This window comes from Oncorhynchus masou, chromosome 9, assembly GCF_036934945.1.
Source record: "Oncorhynchus masou masou isolate Uvic2021 chromosome 9, UVic_Omas_1.1, whole genome shotgun sequence".
Classification (NCBI taxonomy): Eukaryota; Metazoa; Chordata; class Actinopteri; order Salmoniformes; family Salmonidae; genus Oncorhynchus; species Oncorhynchus masou.
In genome coordinates this window covers 12,347,734-12,367,266 of record NC_088220.1, presented here as the reverse complement: position 1 = coordinate 12,367,266, position 19,533 = coordinate 12,347,734, and the positions used below count along the sequence as shown (strand labels likewise).

Sequence of the window (19,533 nt, the reverse complement as noted above, 5' to 3'; positions counted from 1 at the left end):
GATTTATAACTAATTTCATGCCATTCTACTGATTTGTATAACTAACTCCATGCCATTCTACTGATTTTGTCATGGGGTGTAGAGAATTTTCTTCACATTTTGTCATAGTGTGGGTAGAAATGTTTGCAGTTTTTAATATGATATCTGAGTGAGAGTGACCTAGTATTGACTCAGTTTTTAATATGATATCTGAGTGAGAGTGACCTAGTATTGACTCAGTTTTTAATATGATATCTGAGTGAGAGTGACCTAGTATTGACTCAGTTTTTAATATGATATCTGAGTGAGAGTGACCTAGTATTGACTCAGTTTTTAATATGATATCTGAGTGAGAGTGACCTAGTATTGACTCAGTTTTTAATATGATATCTGAGTGAGAGTGACCTAGTATTGACTCAGTTTTTAATATGATATTTGAGTGAGAGTGACCTAGTATTGACTCAGTTTTTAATATGATATCTGAGTGAGAGTGACTCAGTTTTTAATATGATATCTGAGTGAGAGTGAAGTATTGACTCAGTTTTTAATATGATATCTGAGTGACCTAGTATTGAGTTTTTAATATGATATCTGAGTGAGATCTGATATTTGAGTATTGACTCAGTTTTTAATATGATATCTGAGTGAGAGTGACCTAGTGTTGACTCAGTTTTTAATATGATATCTGAGTTAGAGTGACCTAGTGGTGACTCAGTGGTCTTTATAAGAGCCTATTTTGGATTTTCTATTCCTTTACCTTTGATATTGAACATTGCATTGTTGAGAAAGAGCTTGTAAGTAAACATTTTATCTGTACTGTTCATGCCTGTTGTGTCCTGTGAACGTGACACATAAACCTTGATTTGATGTACAGTATGTGTGTGTGTCTTGCCAGCTCATGTGTGTGTGCGCTTGTGTGTATGACCTGCAGGAAGAAAAGTCGTTGCGTGGCCTCTTGGATCAGTTCCTCAGCTACGTCTTCAGGGTAGAACTTGGCCCTGAACTTTATCAACAGAGGGTTCTCCCTGCGTACATCCTGAGCTGTCACCTGGGAACATTGCAACAACATGAGTGAGTAAATAAGTGAATGAATGAATGTGGAAGTGTGTGAGACAGTTCTGTATGTTGTTACTGTCTGAGCAGAGTAGTTAGGATGTACTCACCCTCTTGTTGAGTTTGAGCCAGGTAGAGAAGCCTTTGCTGTCCTGGTACTGTAGGCCAAAGAACCAGGTCTCTCTAAGCCCGATGGTTTTCACTATCTACACAACAATGAATAAAAATATTGTCCGTTGTGCAGGAAACAGAGATTTTTCTGTCTATCTGTCCGTCCGCTTGTCTGTCTGTCTGTCCGCCAGTCTGTCTGTCTGTCCGTCCGCCAGTCTGTCTGTCTGTCTGTCCGTCCGTCTGTCTGTCTGTCTGTCTGTCCGCCAGTCTGTCTGTCTGTCCGTCCGCTTGTCTGTCTGTCTGTCTGTCTGTCCGCCAGTCTGTCTGTCTGTCTGTCTGTCTGGCCAGTCTGTCTGTCTGTCTGCCCGCCAGTCTGTCTGTCTGTCTGTCTGTCAGTCTGTCTGTCTGTCTGTCTGCCCGCCAGTCTGTCTGTCCGCCAGTCTGTCTGTCCGCCAGTCTGTCTGTCTGTCTGTCTGCCCACCAGTCTGTCTTTCTGTCTGTCTGTCTGTCTGTCTGTCTGTCTGTCCGCCAGTCTGTCTGCCCGCCAGTCTGTCTGTCTGTCTGCCCGCCAGTCTGTCTGTCTGTCTGTCTGTCTGCCCGCCAGTCTGTCTGTCTGTCTGTTTTTCCGCCAGTCAGTCTTTCCGCCAGTCTGTCTGTCCATGTACCTGGTTGAAGAGTTGTTTGCCAGTGGTGCTGGGCAGGATGGCGAACTCCAGCTCAGCGTCCATGGTGGTGACGCGAACATTGATCTACCAGAGGGCATTCACATAGACACAAACTGGAGTATGAATGGGAGGAGAGAGAACTTAATAGCCTATTAAAACACATAGCAAGAGTAATGGCTAGTATAATGGGTAGTTTGGCTTATAATAGGGGACAGGCATGCAATGTACTAAGAGGCTAAGCGAATTGTATGTCTCTTAGTATTATTGTAAATGGTGTGCTAGGTTTTTTGTGAGGTAAAAGGCCCCAAAAATATAATATAATTATGTTTCTTACATTTTTCTGTTCAACCTGCAGGATCATCCAATCGCAAGAGGTCGTAGGGGACTACAATCAAAACATGAAGCCCACAAGGTATTTTTAAACGTGAAATATTGTTTAGGGAGAATTCTCAGAACAAAATAGAGTTGAGAGTATTCTCAGAACAGGGGAAGGTTTATTCTAGGATCCCAGGATCCACACAGAAGTGTAGCGTAGGTTTCTGTTGTTGCGGTCATTGTTTTAATGTCAACCATGTTTTAGTGAACGTTCCCACTTTGTGTGGACTATAACGTTTTTCTAATCAACTCTAATCTACCCCAGGTAACCACCGCTAGGGTTTCTGAAGTGGTTTTTAACACTGATTATGGAGCAAACTGGAATTAAGTTACGAAACAGCAGAGATCAGAGCGGGCCAGGCCAACCACGGAGGCCCAGAAGTAGTCCAATTCTCATATGTTTAATGTTGATCATATCGGTCTACTCTGGCCAGAATACTTCAACCACAAAAAATATGGAATGTTTCTACAAGTAAAATGTTTATATTACTCAAAAGAGCTAAGATATAAAAGATTGAGTTTCAAAATTGAGTGAACTCACTGTACTACAAGTATCACACAGAACGATGTACTGTTGTGTTGAAGCTCAAACTTCTAAAAAACATTTGTGTCTGATTTGAGTGGTTAACAAACGAACACTTCACTTTTAACAAACACGGTATAACTCAGGGTAGTAACATGGTAAGCCTTTAAAATGGCTGAAAATCACAACTCACAAAATCACAAATCCAACAAAAACAGCCAAGAAACTAAGCACTGTGTCCAGAACAGATCGTAGAATAAACTTTTCTAGCCCATTATTCTGTGTCACAGAGAAACAGAGACATGGCTATGGGAAAAAAGTTAGCCTTGTCTTACTGTCAAATGCTAAATGTACACAATCTCACACTAATCTTACACAAACAGCCACATCTTAACTTCAATCCAGATGTTGTAGGATAAAGAGAATAAATGGATACTCACAGAAGACATTTGTAGATCTTTAATCTACTATGTTATTAAGTTCCTGAGAGGTCCTTCTTTAGGCATTAGCTTCCTCTACACAGAGTCATATGAAAGTGCTTGCAATATTCACTGGGATTATGTTGAATTAAAACGAGCCATTGTTGTGTTCTCAGGACTAATCCAATGGCAGCCCAGGAATCTAACTCAAGGTGGATTAGGGCGCTGTACTAACACTTGACCCTCACAGGCCCACCGCAAAATAGCACCCAAGACACTGATTTTACATCCACCTTTAGAATACAATCATTTTGAATGAGATATACGATAAGACAATGTTGATAATATACTGTAGTACTGCCTTAACATTAGACCACATTGCCACTAGCCAAGGTAAAAGTACTTACTAAGCCCAACACTCAAGGCATTTTTCCCTAGTTCTACGTACAGTTGAAGTTGGAAGTTTACATACACTTAGGTTGGAGTCATTAAAACTCGTTTTTCAACCACTCCACAAATTTCTTGTTAACAAACTATAGTTTTGGCAAGTCGGTTAGTCCTTGTTCGGGCAGCGTTTCGGCGATCGATGTCCCAGGCTTTCTAGCCATCGCCGCTCCAATTTTCATATGTCCATTTGTTTTCTCTTGTTCCCTGCACACCTGGTTTTCATTCCCTAATCAATCTACATGTATTTAGCCCTCTGTTTCCCATCATGTCTTTGTGTGTAATTGTTTATTGTTATGTGGTTTGTCATGCGCACTACTTTTGTTATTTCTGTGGTTTTGGCACTTTTATTGTGCTGTCAATTTGGAACCAAATTAAAGTGCGCCTGTTTGCTACACTCTGCTCTCCTGCCCCTGACTTCGCCTCTGCTACACACTCTTAACAGAATTACACACCGAACCATAGAGTCAGCAGGAGCAGGTACCCTGGTTAGAGGAGTCGAGGAGCGCGTCCAGGAACATTCGTCAATGTTAAATCAACTTGGTGCCATGATGGATCGCGCTGTTCAAACCATGGGCCGCTGGGAGAGACAGGGAGACCTCTACCAGTCCCAGGCAGGAGCCAGTCCCAGTGGGATGTGTCTCTCCCTTCCCAGGGAGTATGATGGAACAGCAGCACAGTGCCAGGGATTCTTGTTACAACTGGACATCTACCTGGCCACTGTGCACCCAGCTCCCTCGGGAAGGGAGAGAGTGGCTGCCCTCGTCTCCTGCCTCAGGGGAAGAGCGCTGGAGTGGGAAAACTCTGTGTGGAGTGAAGGACCACTCCGAGGAGTTCACCCGTCGCTTCCGGCCAGTCTTCAACCATTCACCTGAGGGTAGAGCGGCGAGGGAGAGGCTCTTCCATTTGAGGCAACGGACGAGGAGCACCCAGGAATTCGCCCTGGAATTCCGGACCTTGACCCCCGGAGCAGGCCGGAATGACCACAATCGATGCAGCCTACGAGAGGACGTCTGACGTGAGCTGGCCTGCAGGGATGCCACCATCTCCTTTGACCAACTGGTGGATTTGTCCATCCGGTTGGATAACCCGCTGGACACCCGCGGACGTCCAGAGGGGGCTCTGTCGGTGCCATCTTCCAGCACCCCCGCTCCGGTGCCCATGGAGTTAGGAAGGGCTGCTCATAGGGACACGGGAGGAGGAACCATCACGTGCGCCATCTGTGGCCTCAGAGGACACACTGCTGGTCGGTGTCGTGTTGGTTCCTCTGGGAGTCGAGGCAACAGGCAGGGCACTCTGGCGTCACCCCAGGTGAGTTCGCACCACACTCATCCAGAGTCCTCTGTTGATCACCTGTTTGTGCCTATTTGTTTCCCTGAGTTTTCTCCACATTCCCAGCATAAGGCGCTTGTCGATTCAGGCACAGCTGGGAATTTTATTGACAGAGCATTAGCCATTAGGTTAGGAATCCCCATTTTTCCTGTAGTTAGACCCTTCCCAGTACACACTCTGAATAGTTGACCATTAGTGTCCGGGCTAATCAGGGAGGCCACCATCTCCTTGGCCACGGTTATGCAGGGGGATCATGAGGAGAGAATCAGTCTCTTCCTCATTGACTCTCCTGTGTTTCCTGTGGTACTAGGCCTTCCCTGGTTGGCTCTGCATAACCCCACTATTTCCTGGCAACAGAGGTCTCTCACGGGGTGGTCGCGAGAGTGCTCAGGGAGGTGTTTAGGGGTTGCCGTTGGTACTACCATGGTGGAAAGTCCAGACCAGGTCTCCACCGTGCACATCCCCCCAGAATATGCCGATTTGGCTCTCGCCTTCTGTAAAAAAAAAGGCGACTCAATTACCACCTCATCGATGGGTGGGATTGTGCATTAAATCTCCTGGCAGACGCTGCGCTTCCCAGGAGTCACGTGTATCCCGTCGCAAGCGGAGACAGTGGCTATGAATACATATGGTCTCTGAACCCCTGCGTCAGGGGTACATTCGGCCCTCTATTTCACCTGCCTCCTCAAGTTTATTTTTTGTGAAGAAGAAGGATGCAGGTTTACACCCGTGAATTGACTATCGAGGTCTCAATCAAATCACGGTGAGGTACAGTTAACCCTACCTCTTATTGCCACGGCGATTGAGTCAATGCATGGGGCGCGCTTCTTCACAAAACTGAATCTGAGGAGTGCGTATAACCTGGTGCGTATCCGGGAGTACCTCGTCATGCCGTACGGGTTGATGAATGCTCCATCAGTTTTCCAATCCTTTGTAGACAAGATTTTCAGGGACCTGCACGGGCAGGGTGTAGTGGAGTATATCTATGCCATTCTGATTTACTCCGCTATACGCGCCGAGCATGTGTCCTTGGTGCGCAAGGTACTTGAACAACTGTTGGAGCATGACCTGTATGTCAAGGCTGAGAAATGCCTGTTCTTTCAGCAGGCTGTCTCCTTCCTAGGGTATCGCATTTCCTCATCAGGGGTAGAGATGGAGAGCGACCGCATTGCAGCCGTGCATAATTGGCCGACTCCCACCACCACGGTAAAGGAGATGCAGCGCCTTTTAGGGTTTGCCAATTACTACCGGAGAGATTTATCCGGGGTTTTGGCCAGGTTGCTGCTCCCATTACCTCACTGCTGAAGGGGGGTCCTGTACGGTTGCAGTGGTCGGCTGAGGCGGAAAGGGCTTTTGGGCAGCTAAGAGCTCTGTTTACTGCGGCTCCTGTGCTGGACCATCCGGATACCTCTTTGGCATTCATAGTGGAGGTGGACGCGTCCGAGGCTGGGATAGGAGCCGTGCTCTCACAGCACTCGGGTACGCCACCGAAACTCCGCCCCTGTGCTTTCTTTTCGAAGAAGCAGGAGATATGGAGTGCAGATCCGGGGAAGCTCAGATGAGTGGTAGGAAACTAGATGTGGAGGCTGAGGTTGAAGTGAGCTGGGTTGGAACAGGGTAAACAGGTACGGAGAGGAATCCAATGGAGTGGTGGTGTGGTGAATCCAGAACAGGGTAGCAGGGTGGTGAGATGTGGAACAGGAGACTGATACCAGAGTCAGAGCAGCAAAACTGCAGTGAGAGGATAAACAGCATCAGGCAGGGAAACAGACGCAGCAGAGTAACAGGATCTTGAATAATCACAAATAGCTAGAATCATAAACTGACTGAACGGAGATTACGATCTGGCAGAGTGGAAGTGGCAGGACTGAGTATTTGTAGAGGTCTTGATTATGGAACGGGTTGCAGCTGGTGAGGATCCGCTCTGACTCCAGCACACCTGTCTCCAACCACACAATTACAAACAAACAGAAAGGGAGGCGGAGAGAGAGAGTGTACTGGAGGAGTGGCTGCAGGTCAAGGAGACACCAGATGTCCACTAGGGTGTGTGGCAGGAGCAGATGTGACACTTCTGACCCACTGGGAATGTGATGAAAGAAATAAAAGCTGAAATAAATCATTCTCGCTACTAGTATTCTGACATTTCACATTCTTAAAATAAAGTGGTTATCCTGACTTAGAACAGGGAATTTTTACTAGGATTAAATGTCAGGAATTGTGAAAAACTGAGTTTAAATGTATTTGGCTAAGTTGTACGTAACCTTCTGACTTCAACTATATGTCTCATTATTTTTTAAACTCTACGGGATCGGTTGAACTAACTAGAGCTAATGTGATTTGCATGACGCTGTAAGTGACAAGAACATTTCCCCAGGACATAGGGGCAGAAAGCTTAAATTCTTGTTAATCTTACTGCACTGTCCAATTTACAGTAGCTATTAGTGAAAAAAATGACATGCTATTGTTTGAGGAGAGTGCACAACAACAACAAAAACTTTTATCACAGTAACTGGTTTGATACATTCCCATCTGAAAGGTAAAATAAGGTACTTCAGTAATCTTGCTCTGATTTGTCATCCTGAGGGTTTGCAGAGATAAAAATGCATAGCATAGTTTTTTGTCCGATAAAATCCATTTTCATATTCAAATGTAGGAACTGGGTTCTACAGTTTGAACCCCTGCTGTGTCTGCCCCCCCCCCCCCCATCTAGATGTGTGAAGGTTAGTGTCTTTTCCATATGGATGCTAATTATCCATAATTTATTACATTCCTGGGAGTGTGTAAACTATAAAAATGTATGTTCTCTGTAGTTACGTACATGAACATGTATCAATTTTCCAATTCGCCACATTTGGGCAGACTTGATACAGCATTTTGAACAGTAATGCTGTGGTTCATTGGATGGTTCATCGGATCAGTCTAAAACTTTGCACACTACTGCCATCTAGTGGCCAAAATCGTGTGTATAGGTGGCAGGGAAGTCAGGCGCAGGAGAGTCAAACGGAGTGTAAAATGGAGTCTTTTAATGAATGTCCACGTAACATGCTCCATAACACTACTAAGAATAGAATATAAACAAACATGGGTACGAGGACCTGTCACGCACCTATACAAAAAACACAACACTGACCATATACAATCTCTGACAAAGACATGAGGGGAAACAGAGGGTTAAATACACAACAGGTAATGAATGGGATTGAAAACAGGTGTGTGGGAAGACAAGACAAAACCAATGGAAAATGGATCAATGATGGCTAGAAGACCGGTGACGTCGACCGCCGACCACCGCCAGAGAGGCAACGACTTCAGCAGAAGTCGTGACATATATAATGGCCTTTCTCTTGCATTTCATAGATGGAGATTATTTTGGGGGGAAAACGATAGTTTTTGTCATTGCATTATCTTTTACCATATTTTACGAGATCTAATTTCACATTTCCACAAACTTCAAAGTGTCCTTTGAAATAGTATCAATAATATGCACATGCTTGCTTCAGGTCCTGAGCTACAGGCAGTTCGATTTGGGTATGTATTTCAGGCGAAAATGGAAAAAAAGAGTTTGATCCTTACAACATGTAGTTGTTATTTTGCAAAAAAATATATTATATTTAAGCACCTTTATGAGTAATGTAGAGTTTAGACAGTTTACACCATCATAAAGAGGATTATATTCAAACAATGCAACCGTTTCTATTAAAAGGCTAGAACAACAATGTAACCGTTTCTATTAAAAGGCTAGAACAACAATGTAACCGTTTCTATTAAAAGGCTAGAACAACAATGTAACCGTTTCTATTAAAAGGCTAGAACAACAATGTAAGTTTCTATTAAAACAACAACAATGCAACCGTTTCTATTAAAAGGCTAGAACAACAATGTAACCGTTTCTATTAAAAGGCTAGAACAACAATGTAACCGTTTCTATTAAAAGGCTAGAACAACAATGCAACCGTTTCTATTAAAAGGCTAGAACAACAATGTAACCGTTTCTATTAAAAGGCTAGAACAACAATGTAACCGTTTCTATTAAAAGGCTAGAACAACAATGCAACCGTTTCTATTAAAAGGCTAGAACAACAATGCTAGAACAACAATGCGTTTCTATTAAAAGGCTAGAACAACAATGCAACCGTTTCTATTAAAAGGCTAGAACAACAATGTAGAACAACAATGTTTCTATTAAAAGGCTAGAACAACAATGTGTTTCTATTAAAAGGCTAGAACAACAATGCAACCGTTTCTATTAAAAGGCTAGAACAACAATGTAACCGTTTCTATTAAAAGGCTAGAACAACAATGCAACCGTTTCTATTAAAAGGCTAGAACAACAATGTAACCGTTTCTATCAGACAGTGTCTGTCTGAAACGATGTTACAGTTTCCAGCTGGGGTCACTGAAGTACAATCCAATTCAATTCAAGGGGCTTTATTGGCATGGGTAACATGTGTTAACATTGCCAACGCAAGTAAGGTAGATAATATATAAAGTGAAATAAACAATCAAAATTAACAGTAGACATCACACATACAGAAGTTTCAAAACAATGAAGACATTACAAATGTCCTATTATATATATACAGTGTTTTTACAATGTACAAATGGTAAAGGACACAAGATAAAATAAATAAGCATAGATATGGGTTGTATTTAGGGGGGCCTGCCACAATACACTTAGCCACTGTTTCTCCGCGCTTGCGTGGTGCTTCACAGCGACTGTTACAGCTGACGGTATTGTTTTGATTAGCTGGTCCGCAGACCACCCTGGTCTTCCATTAAGATCTAATTTATCAGTCTAAAGACAAAACCATGGGGGACGAACAAGACATAATGTGCAAACTAGAAAACATTATGGAAATACGGTAAAAAAAATAATAATAAAAAATAAAGTATATTCTTCTTCAAAGAAACCACATCTGGTAAATGTAGCTGGATGGCTCAGGAAAAGATCAGAGACGAATTGTCTCGCCAGCTGATATTAGCGTCTTGGCTTTGTTATTGTGCGAGGAAGCTAGCTGTATGTGTCGACATAGCCTCGAGCAAGGTTAGCAAGCGGAGGAACTGCAAAAAAACATGTTACAGAATAGCTTGCTAGCTGTGCATTATATATAATCAATCCAGCTGTTTGCATCAACAAAAATCCAGATGCGAAGTGCTTTGCCAGATTAGCGGTTATTTGGCATTTTAGCTAGCTAGCTTTTTGTCATTAGCTGGTTGTTAATTGGCTAACCATGGTTCATTCTGTTGGAACCAGTTACAAATGTACACATTGTTGAACAGATGTGCCGCTGTATAGCTGCGCGTCAGTAACATCAGTAGAAAACAATTATAGTTACACCAGTTATAACAATGTCATATGGTGCACGTCCATATTTATCTCGGCTATGCATGCATTCTATTACTTATTCCCATGACAAATAGTATCTCTCCTTATTTCACAATAAACTAATCGATTGCAACAGAAAACAGGTCTCTTGAAAAATGTATATCTACCTGAAGACACTAACCAGGTTAAATAATGTAGAAACAATAAAAGATGCCTTAGGGCAATTGGTTTCTTATTAAGCATGATTGAGTGACAGGAAGTTGAACTGACAGAACGTTGTCTTTGTGCCTCCTTCCCTGTAATCAAAATAAGTGCATTAGTAAATAGCCCAGTGGTATGTAACTACCTAATGTTGTGTAATTGTTAACTACTGCATTGGTAATAACTACTGTGTATTGTTGGTAACTACTATTTTACAGTGATAACTAACTTTACAGTGGTAACTAACCAAACTAAGAGTTTGGGGCGGCAGGGTAGCCTAGTGGTTAGAGTGTTGGACTAGTAACCAGAAGGTTGCAAGTTCAAACCCCCAAGCTGACAAGGTACAAATCTGTCATTCCGCCCCTGAACAGGCAGTTAACCCACTGTTCCTAGGCTGTCATTGAAAATAAGAATTTGTTCTTAACTGACTTGCCTAGTTAAATAAAGGTAAAATATAAAATAAAGAACTAGTAATGCATGTGGTTAAACTGTGTTTTCATTTCAGGAATAAGACGGTACAGATGCAGAAGATCAAGTCTCGTCTGAAGTCAGAGTTTGAGTCCCTGGAGTCTGAGGAGAAACATCTGAAGGAATACAAACAGGAGATGGACCTCCTAATGCAGGAGAAGATGGCCCATGTAGAGGAGCTACGACTCATACATGCTGATATCAATGTGGTGGGTAGAGAGAGAGAGGGAGAGAGTGTGTGTGAGAGGAAGAGGCAGAAACCACTATTTTACTATTTGATCTGGGGTTTTTTCATGGAAAACCAGATGTGTTAGGCTTAGTTATTGTGTTCAGTTCTTAATTTTTAAGTTGATTGCAATAGTGATGTACCCTGGGTGAACAAAACATTAAGAACACCTTCCTAATGTTGAGTTGCACCCCGCCACACTTTTGCCCTCAGAACAGCCTTACATTTTCTGGCATGGACTTTAAGTGTCGAAAGCATTCCACAGGGATGCTGGCCCATGTTGACTCCAATGCTTCCCACAGTTGTGCCAAGTTGGCTGGTTGTCCTCTGGGTGGTGGACTATTCTTGATACACATGGGAAACTGTTGATTGTGAAAAACCCAGCAGCATTGCAGTTCTTGACTACCATACCCCTTTCAAAGGCATTTCAATCTTTTGTCTAACCCTCTGAATGGCACACATTCACAATCCATGTCTCAGTTGTCTCAAGGCTTAAAATCCTTCTTTAACCTGCCTCCTCCCCTTCATCTACACTGACTGAAGTGGATTTAACAAGTGACATCAATAAGGGATCATAGCTTTCACCTGGATTCACCTGGTTAGTCTGTGTCATGGAAGGAGCGTAATGTTCATAATGTTTTGTACACTCAGTGTATTTTGGTCTTTTAGTAGTAAATATAGTTTGTTGTCACCCCTAGCATTTCAATTCTACCACTGGAATCGTGATGTAGAGGCACCTTGAGAAGGTTCCTATACATCATCTCAAGGGAGCGGTTCATCTCTACCACTGGAATCGTGATATAGAGGCACCTTGAGAAGGGTCCTATACATCATCTCAAGGGAGTGGTTCATCTCTACCACTGGAATCGTGATATAGAGGCACCTTGAGAAGGTTCCTATACATCATCTCAAGGGAGTGGTTCATCTCTACCACTGGAATCGTGATGTAGTGGCATCTCAAGGGAGCGGTTCATCTCTACCACTGGAATCGTGATATAGAGGCACCTTGAGAAGGGTCCTATACATCATCTCAAGGGAGCGGTTCATCTCTACCACTGGAATCGGTTCCTATACATCATCTCTACCACTGAAATCGTGATGTAGTGGCATCTCAAGGGAGCGGTTCATCTCTACCACTGGAATCGTGATATAGAGGCACCTTGAGAAGGTTCCTATACATCATCTCAAGGGAGCGGCGATATAGAGGCACCTTGTTCATCTCTACTCTACTGGAATCGTGATATAGAGGCACCTTGAGAAGGTTCCTATACATCATCTCAAGGGAGCGGTTCATCTCTACCATTGAAATCGTGATATAGAGGCACCTTGAGAAGGGTCCTATACATCATCTCAAGGGGGATTGAAATCGGTTGAGAAGGGTCCTATACATCATCTAAAGGGAGCGGTTCACCTCTCTACCACTGGAATCGTGATATAGAGGCACCTTGAGAAGGGTCCTATACATCATCTCAAGGGAGCGGTTCAGTATGAAATAGACTTCCTTCTAGATGTGCTGGGTGGTACCACCTCGAGGCTTACTATAAAAGCAGGTGACAGTGTGCCTTATTTGGCAATGGTCTTGGTAAGTAGAGTGTGCCAGTGTATTTAGCATGATGCTTCCTTGACCAGACTATTGATGTTACACAACATTCAAAAGGGCAGTAAGGCACATTTCTGCATATGAACAAATTCTACGTTTTTGTTTACCATTTCATACACATCTATGTGCTTTTATGAAGAAGAAAAAATCATATACAGTGGCAAGAAGAAAAGTATGTGAACCCTTTGGAATTAGCTGGATTTCTGCAAAAATTGGTCATCAAATTTGATCTGATTGTTACGGTTTTCTATTTGCGAAGGAGAGTCGGACCAAAATGCGGCGTGTAGATTGCGATCCATGTTTAATAAACCAGAGTAAACACAAATCAAAATACAAAAACAACAAACGTAACAAGAAAACCAAAAACAGCCTATACTGGTGTAAGCTAACATAGAACAGGAACAAGGACAGGAAAAGGACAATCACCCACGAAACACTCAAAGAATATGGCTGCCTAAATATGGTTCCCAATCAGAGACAACGATAAACACCTGCCTCTGATTGAGAACCACTTCAGACAGCCATTGATTAACCTAGAACACCCCACTAAGCTACAATCCCAATACATGTGAAAAAACCCCAATACAAAACACACCACATACAAAAACCCATGTCACACCCTGGCCTGACCAAATAAATAAAGAAAACACAAAATACTAAGACCAGGGCATGACACTGATCTTCATTTTAGTCACAACAAGACAGACATAGAGGGATTAAACTAGTAACACACAAATTATTGTATTTTTCTTATCTATATTGAATACATAATTTAAACATTCACAGTGTAGGTTGGAAAGAATATGTGAACCCCTAGTCTAATGACTTCTCCAAAAGCTAATTGGAATCAGGAGTCAGTTAACCTGGAGTCCAATCAATGAGACGAGATTGGAGATGTTGGTTAGAGCTGCCCTGCCCTATAACAAACACTCACTAAATTTGAGTTTGCTATTCACAAGAAGCATTGCCTGAAGTGAACCATACCTTGAACAAAAGAGATCTCAGAAGACACAAGATTAAGAATTGTTGACTTGCATAAAGCTGGAAAGGGTTACAAAAGTATCTCTAAAAGCCTTTGTCTATTAATGGAGAAAGTTCAGCACGGTTGCTGGAGTGGCCGTCTTGCAAAGATGACTGCAAGAGCACAGTGCAGAATGCTCAATGAGGTTAAGAAGAATCTTAGAGTGTCAGCTAAAGACTTACAGAAATCCCTGGAACATCTCTGTTGACGAGTCTACGATACGTAAAACACTAAACAAGAATGGTGTTCATGGGAGGACACCACGGAAGAAGCAAACTGCTGTTCAAAAAAACATTGCTGCACATCTGAATTTTGCCAAAGAGCACCTGGATGTTCCACAGCGCTACTGGCTAAATATTCTGTGGACAGATGAAACTACCGTTGAGTTGTTTGCAGAAGTTGGGTGATGCAACAGGACAAAGAGCCAAAACACAGAAGTAAATCAACAACAGAATGGCTTCAACAGAAGAAAATACGCCTTCTGGAGTAGCCCAGTCAGAGTCCTGACCTCAACCCTATTGAGATGCTGTGGCATGACCTCAAGAGAGCAGTTTACAAAAGACATCCCAACAATATTGCTAAACTGAAACAGTTTTGTAAAGTGTCATGACGTTGGCCTCTTTGGGTATAGCAACCCCAGCCCCCTCTCCCTGCCACCCCCTTGCCTCCTTCAACTAGGCTGCTGTGGTCAGAGGTTGTAAATTCCTGAGAAGATCCTGCCACATGGCCACATAGTAGAGAGAGGTTAAACTTTCATAGACGACAAAGGAAATCCTTCCACCTCACAGAACTTGAGGTACAAACACATTTCATGTTGCGGAGAAAATGTAAAAGATCGGTGAAGAATCCAGCTACGAACTGGTTCGTTTGTCACAACTTGGGGAAGCTCATTGGAGGCGGTGGCGCCACATTACCATAACGCTGTTTATATAATAGCCTCAGATATGAAGTTTACATCTAATTGTTGTATAGGATGAATGAGTGAGTGTGATACTGTTTGTATAATGGTGTAATATGATTGTGGACTGTTTAATGAAGAAAAATACAATTCCTTTTGATATGAACTAAATCAGAGGACCGCCCCTGAGCCCAGTTAGGGTTAGACATCCTGGGACAGCCCTCTTCGGCCCTTCCGAATAAAACCCCACTCGGGTTTTCGATCAGCAGACCGAGCTTACCTCAATTACGAGATGGCTAAAGGTTGCAGACCATGTTTTTCTCAATCAAGACAATTGATGTGTGGATGACTCATAGTGAAGACTGGATTTGTGCAGATAGCCAACAATTTACGACGTTTGGAATGAGAGTAACGTGAGGTAAAGTAAATAATTCATTAATTCGAAGACTAATTGATCAGATAAAATATCTGAAAAGTTATTTTAGGAAATGATAACTTTGTAATCTGAATATTTTTCCTTGGTTCCCCCCACTTCCTAGTTAATTAGTTACGCGATTAATCAGTTGATCGCGTAATAACTAATTACAGAGAATCTTGATAAAAACTAAGTCTTCAGATAATGATAGTAAAGACACGACAGGAGGAATGGTCCAAAATTGCTCCTGACCGTTGTGCAGGTCTGATCCACAACTACAGAAAACATTTGGTTGAGGTTATTGCTGCCAAACCGGTTATTAAATCGAAAGGTCCACATGGGTTTTCCACCCTGTACTTGTACACAGTGTGTTCAATAAAAACATGAAAACGTAGAATTGTTTGTGTGTTATTATTGAAGCAGACTGTGTTGTCTATTGTTGTGACTTAGATAAAGATCAGATACAATTTTATTACCAATTTATGCAGAAATGCAGGTATTTCCAAAGGGTTCACAAACTTTCTCTTGCCACTGTAAGTTCTAAAAATCATGTTAATATTCATAGCCACAGCCATCGTCACAAGAAATAGATGACAATGGTGGTCAAATCAACTCATTGTATTTTTCCCCAACTGCTACGGCTAATTAGCATTGCAGTCTGCTAAAACAGGTGGCTCATAGTTCAATGGTTGTGAGCAGTAATCTCACATGGGGCAGATTTTTGTTATTTACAATAGTCATCCCATGCCCACACACTTCCAATTCTGAAAAATGAAAGACTACCTGTGAGAGGGGTCACCCTGGTAGTAGTTTTAGGATTTTATACAGTACTCAAAACCAATTTGTGAGTTAATTTGACCAATGTTAAAGCGCTAATGGGTAAATACCACAATGCGGGTTTGATTGAATTGAGCCTCTAATCTTCGTTTTCAAGATGATGCACTTTTCTCCCCAACACCAAAATAAATGTGAGTCCACATTTCAATTACTTATTTTTCACCCAATGGGGAATTTCAAATTTTCACTGTAAGTGGTACTAGATGTCAGTAACTCTGCACCTCAACACTGTCAGATAACTGTCCAGAGTTGTGTTTGCTCACAATGCACAACATTTTATTCTCAGATTGCTTCAGTGGACTTCTGGCAATTACACTTTAGTGAGAAAGTGTTGGGGTCAGGTACAACTACATTTACCCAATCCCAAAATTAATATTCATGAACAACTCCCTCACCCACAACTTCTCACCTGGAAGCATTTTTGGAAAATGTGAAGGGATTGGGCAAAGGCTGAAATGGGGTTGAGATTTACAGAAAAATAACAAACTATTTAAGGTTCTTTCTCCTCTCTCTCTCTACCTCCTTTCTCTCCCCTTCTCCTCCCTCCTTTTCCTCTTCTTCCTTCTCTCTCCCATTCTCCCCTTCCACCTCTCCCCTTCTCCCCAGATGGAGAGCACTATAAAGCAGTCAGAGAACGACCTGAACAAGCTGCTGGAGACGACGCGGAGGCTCCATGATGACTACAAACCCCTGAAGGAACATGTAGACGCACTGAGGATGACCCTGGGCCTTCACAGACTGCCCAACCTCAACGAAGAGGAAGAGAAACTCTCTCTGGAGTCAGTACACTTACTATACACACATACACGGTCGCACAGGCCCTCACACACACATCAACTTGTTCTCTATGCTATCTTCTATCTGTTGCCATAGTTACTTTGAGAAACAGAAGGCTGAGTGGCAGAAGGAGCCTCATGAGCCCACAATCCCAGAATCCCTTGCAGCAGCGGCTGCTGCGGCCCAACAACTCCAGGTCTCCCGGAAACAAGACGCCCGCCAGACTGCCACTTTCAGACAACAGCCCCCTCCCATGAAGGTACACAATACACACCCTCCCATGAAGGTCCACAGTACACACCCTCCTATGAAGGTACACAATACACACCCTCCCACGAAGGTACACAATACACACCCTCCCACGAAGGTACACAATACACACCCTCCTATGAAGGTCCATAGTACACACCCTCCTATGAAGGTACACAGTACACACCCTTCTATGAAGGTCCATAGTACACACCCTCCTATGAAGGTTCATAGTACACACCCCCCTATGAAGGTACACACCCCCCTATGAAGGTACACACCCTCCTATGTAGGTACACACCCTCCTATGTAGGTACACACCCTCCTCCCCCGCCTGTACCTACACAATAATGACACTACTGACTTCTGTATGGACATAGTAATGACACACTATAACATCTCTGTCCTCTCTCCAGGCCTGTCTGTCATGCCACCAGCAGATCCATCGTAACGCTCCTATCTGTCCACTGTGTAAGGCCAAGAGTCGCTCCCGCAACCCCAAGAAACCCAAGAGGAAGCCTGACGAGTAGACACACACACACACCTCATATTGCTACATTTCAGTAAAACATATCTTCATAACCTTCTCCATGCCATGGAACCTGCATTTAGTATTAACTTCATTATCCTAAGTGTTTTTTAATGGTGCTAAAGTGTTGAAATGTAATTGTTAAGGTTTAATAGACCTTAACCATGTTATATGCAATAATACAAACCATTATACTGTAGCTGTACCCATGTTGTGATTGGTTCAGGCATTATAAATGTAAAACTGACTGAATGTACTTGCTACTCTGTATTTAGTATATATAGTTTACATTGCATGAACACTTTCCATGGCTGAGCTATAATGACTGTGTTGTAACTGTGATGATATGAAAGTGGGTTTTATTGTTGCAGTGTATAACCCAGGAAGTTGTTCTAATGTTTACTGAACACATAAGGGACGGTCAAGGACTGAGAAAACCATGACGCTTATTTGCTTTTAACAGTGTTGCAATGTGAAACTTTAATACAAGAATTCAAAAATAAATGACTGTTTTGTACTGCAGTTGGAATTGTATTTTCTTCTAGACGAAGATGAATCTCATTATATTACAGGGTCACACACAGGGCTCTGATCAGAAGCAGTGTACTACATGGGGAATATTTCAGATAGGTCGGCATGGCGATAGTGCCAGTATGAAGGTTCCTTCAGCTCAGTTCTTGTACTGTCGTCAAGAAGTCCTCAGGTTAACATTCTGGGCCTTCAGGGTAATTCTTTATTGACATTCTGTTGGCAGGTTACATCCAGATTCCTGTTCAGTCTCCAAGGTAACCCCAGGTTGCTGTGACTCCCTATGGCCTGCTGGGGGTCAGAGGTCTTGTGGAGGCTCCTCAGCATCTCACCCAAATTGCACACTGGGAGAATCTCATTTACATACTCCTGGCATCCTCTCTCCTTGCCTCCTCAAAGCCCATTGGATGAGAAAGCCAGAGGTCCATCCCCTCTGACCTTCTCCTCCAATCGGTCTAGAGAAGTAGAGAGGACGTGAGGAGTATGTAAATGAGATTCTCCCACGGCGTCTTCCAACACCAGAACACAGACTGATTTACCTAAATGAGGGACATTCTGTTCCCATAGGGCTTCTGCTTCTTGGGATTGTTTGCAGTTCAGAGAGCCGGTTGTTAAGTGTACAAGAACATAAGGACAGAAACGGATTATAATAACATGGCAGCAGCTACAGAACCAAAACAGAAAAGAACACAAAACACTATGAGCAATCTGGATGGTACCGTGTGTGTTGTACCCTGTTGTAGAGGTGTTGTGTACCCTGTTGTAGAGGTGTTGTGTACCCTGTTGTAGATATGTGTGTTGTGTTGTACCCTGTTGCAGAGGTGTGTTGTACCCTGTTGTAGAGCTGTGTTGTACCCTGTTGTAGAGGTGTGTGTTGTGTTGTACCCTGTTGTAGAGGTGTGGTGTTGTACCCTGTTGTAGAGGTGTGTGTTGTACCTTGTTGTAGAGGTGTGTGTTCTGTTGTAGAGCTGTGTTGTACCCTGTTGTAGAGGTGTGTGTTGTGTTGTACCCTGTTGTAGAGGTGTGGTGTTGTACCCTGTTGTAGAGGTGTGGTGTTGTACCCTGTTGTAGAGGTGTGTGTTGTACCTTGTTGTAGAGGTGTGTGTTGTGTTGTACCCTGTTGTAGAGGTGTGGTGTTGTACCCTGTTGTATAGGTGTTGTGTTGTACCCTGTTGTAGAGGTGTGTGTTGTGTTGTACCCTGTTGTAAGGCTGTGTTGTACCCTGTTGTAGAGGTGTGTGTTGTGTTGTACCCTGTTGTAAGGCTGTGTTGTACCCTGTTGTAGAGGTGTGTGTTGTGTTGTACCCTGTTGTAGAGCTGTGTTGTACCCTGTTGTAGAGGTGTGTGTTGTGTTGTACCCTGTTGTAGAGGTGTGTTGTACCCTGTTGTAGAGGTCTATTGTACCCTGTTGTAGAGGTCTGTTGTACCCTGTTGTATAGGTGTGGTGTTGTACCCTGTTGTAGAGGTGTGTGTTGTGTGGTACCCTGTTGTAGAGGTGTGTTGTACCCTGTTGTAGAGGTCTATTGTACCCTGTTGTAGAGGTCTGTTGTACCCTGTT

The 19,533-nt window shown here is 43.0% G+C and overlaps 2 protein-coding genes across 5 annotated transcripts in view; one reads left to right on the top strand and one right to left on the bottom strand.

Annotated features, from left to right (window-relative positions):
• Positions 1 to 19,533, bottom strand: part of LOC135545528 (moesin-like) — a 146,381-nt gene that overhangs the window by 10,838 nt on the left and 116,010 nt on the right. Inside the window, exons 1-5 of one of the 3 annotated variants that reach the window (XM_064973185.1) lie at positions 3,147 to 3,383; positions 2,143 to 2,193; positions 1,809 to 1,892; positions 1,143 to 1,238; positions 905 to 1,027 (exon numbers count right to left, since the gene is read on the bottom strand). In XM_064973185.1, the coding sequence (XP_064829257.1) occupies positions 905 to 1,027; positions 1,143 to 1,238; positions 1,809 to 1,892; positions 2,143 to 2,193; positions 3,147 to 3,155 (363 nt within the window). In that variant the 5' untranslated portion in view covers positions 3,156 to 3,383. Of the gene's footprint in view, positions 1 to 904; positions 1,028 to 1,142; positions 1,239 to 1,808; positions 1,893 to 2,142; positions 2,194 to 3,146; positions 3,384 to 19,533 lie in introns of those variants that run through there. The other 2 variants (XM_064973186.1, XM_064973184.1) reach the window with 2 other exon arrangements.
• LOC135545530 (zinc finger C4H2 domain-containing protein-like) lies at positions 983 to 17,970 on the top strand. Of its 2 annotated transcripts, XM_064973189.1 has the most exons (6): positions 983 to 1,050; positions 2,164 to 2,220; positions 10,934 to 11,105; positions 16,500 to 16,672; positions 16,767 to 16,929; positions 17,336 to 17,970. In XM_064973189.1, the coding sequence occupies exons 2-6, from the start codon at positions 2,207 to 2,209 to the stop codon at positions 17,447 to 17,449; spliced, it is 636 nt and encodes a 211-aa protein (XP_064829261.1). In that variant the 5' UTR covers positions 983 to 1,050; positions 2,164 to 2,206; the 3' UTR covers positions 17,450 to 17,970. The 2 variants fall into 2 exon arrangements, with proteins under 2 accessions (XP_064829261.1, XP_064829260.1); XM_064973188.1 differs by lacking the exons at positions 983 to 1,050; positions 2,164 to 2,220 and adding an exon at positions 9,630 to 9,763.

Excerpts from the sequence above, each read along its gene's own strand:
- LOC135545530 (XM_064973188.1), top strand. The coding sequence starts at position 9,711 with ATGGGGGACGAACAAGACATAATGTGCAAACTAGAAAACATTATGGAA. Across the intron at positions 11,106-16,499 it reads TACATGCTGATATCAATGTG|ATGGAGAGCACTATAAAGCA; the intron begins GTGGGTAGAGAG and ends CCTTCTCCCCAG. Across the intron at positions 16,930-17,335 it reads AACAGCCCCCTCCCATGAAG|GCCTGTCTGTCATGCCACCA; the intron begins GTACACAATACA and ends TCCTCTCTCCAG.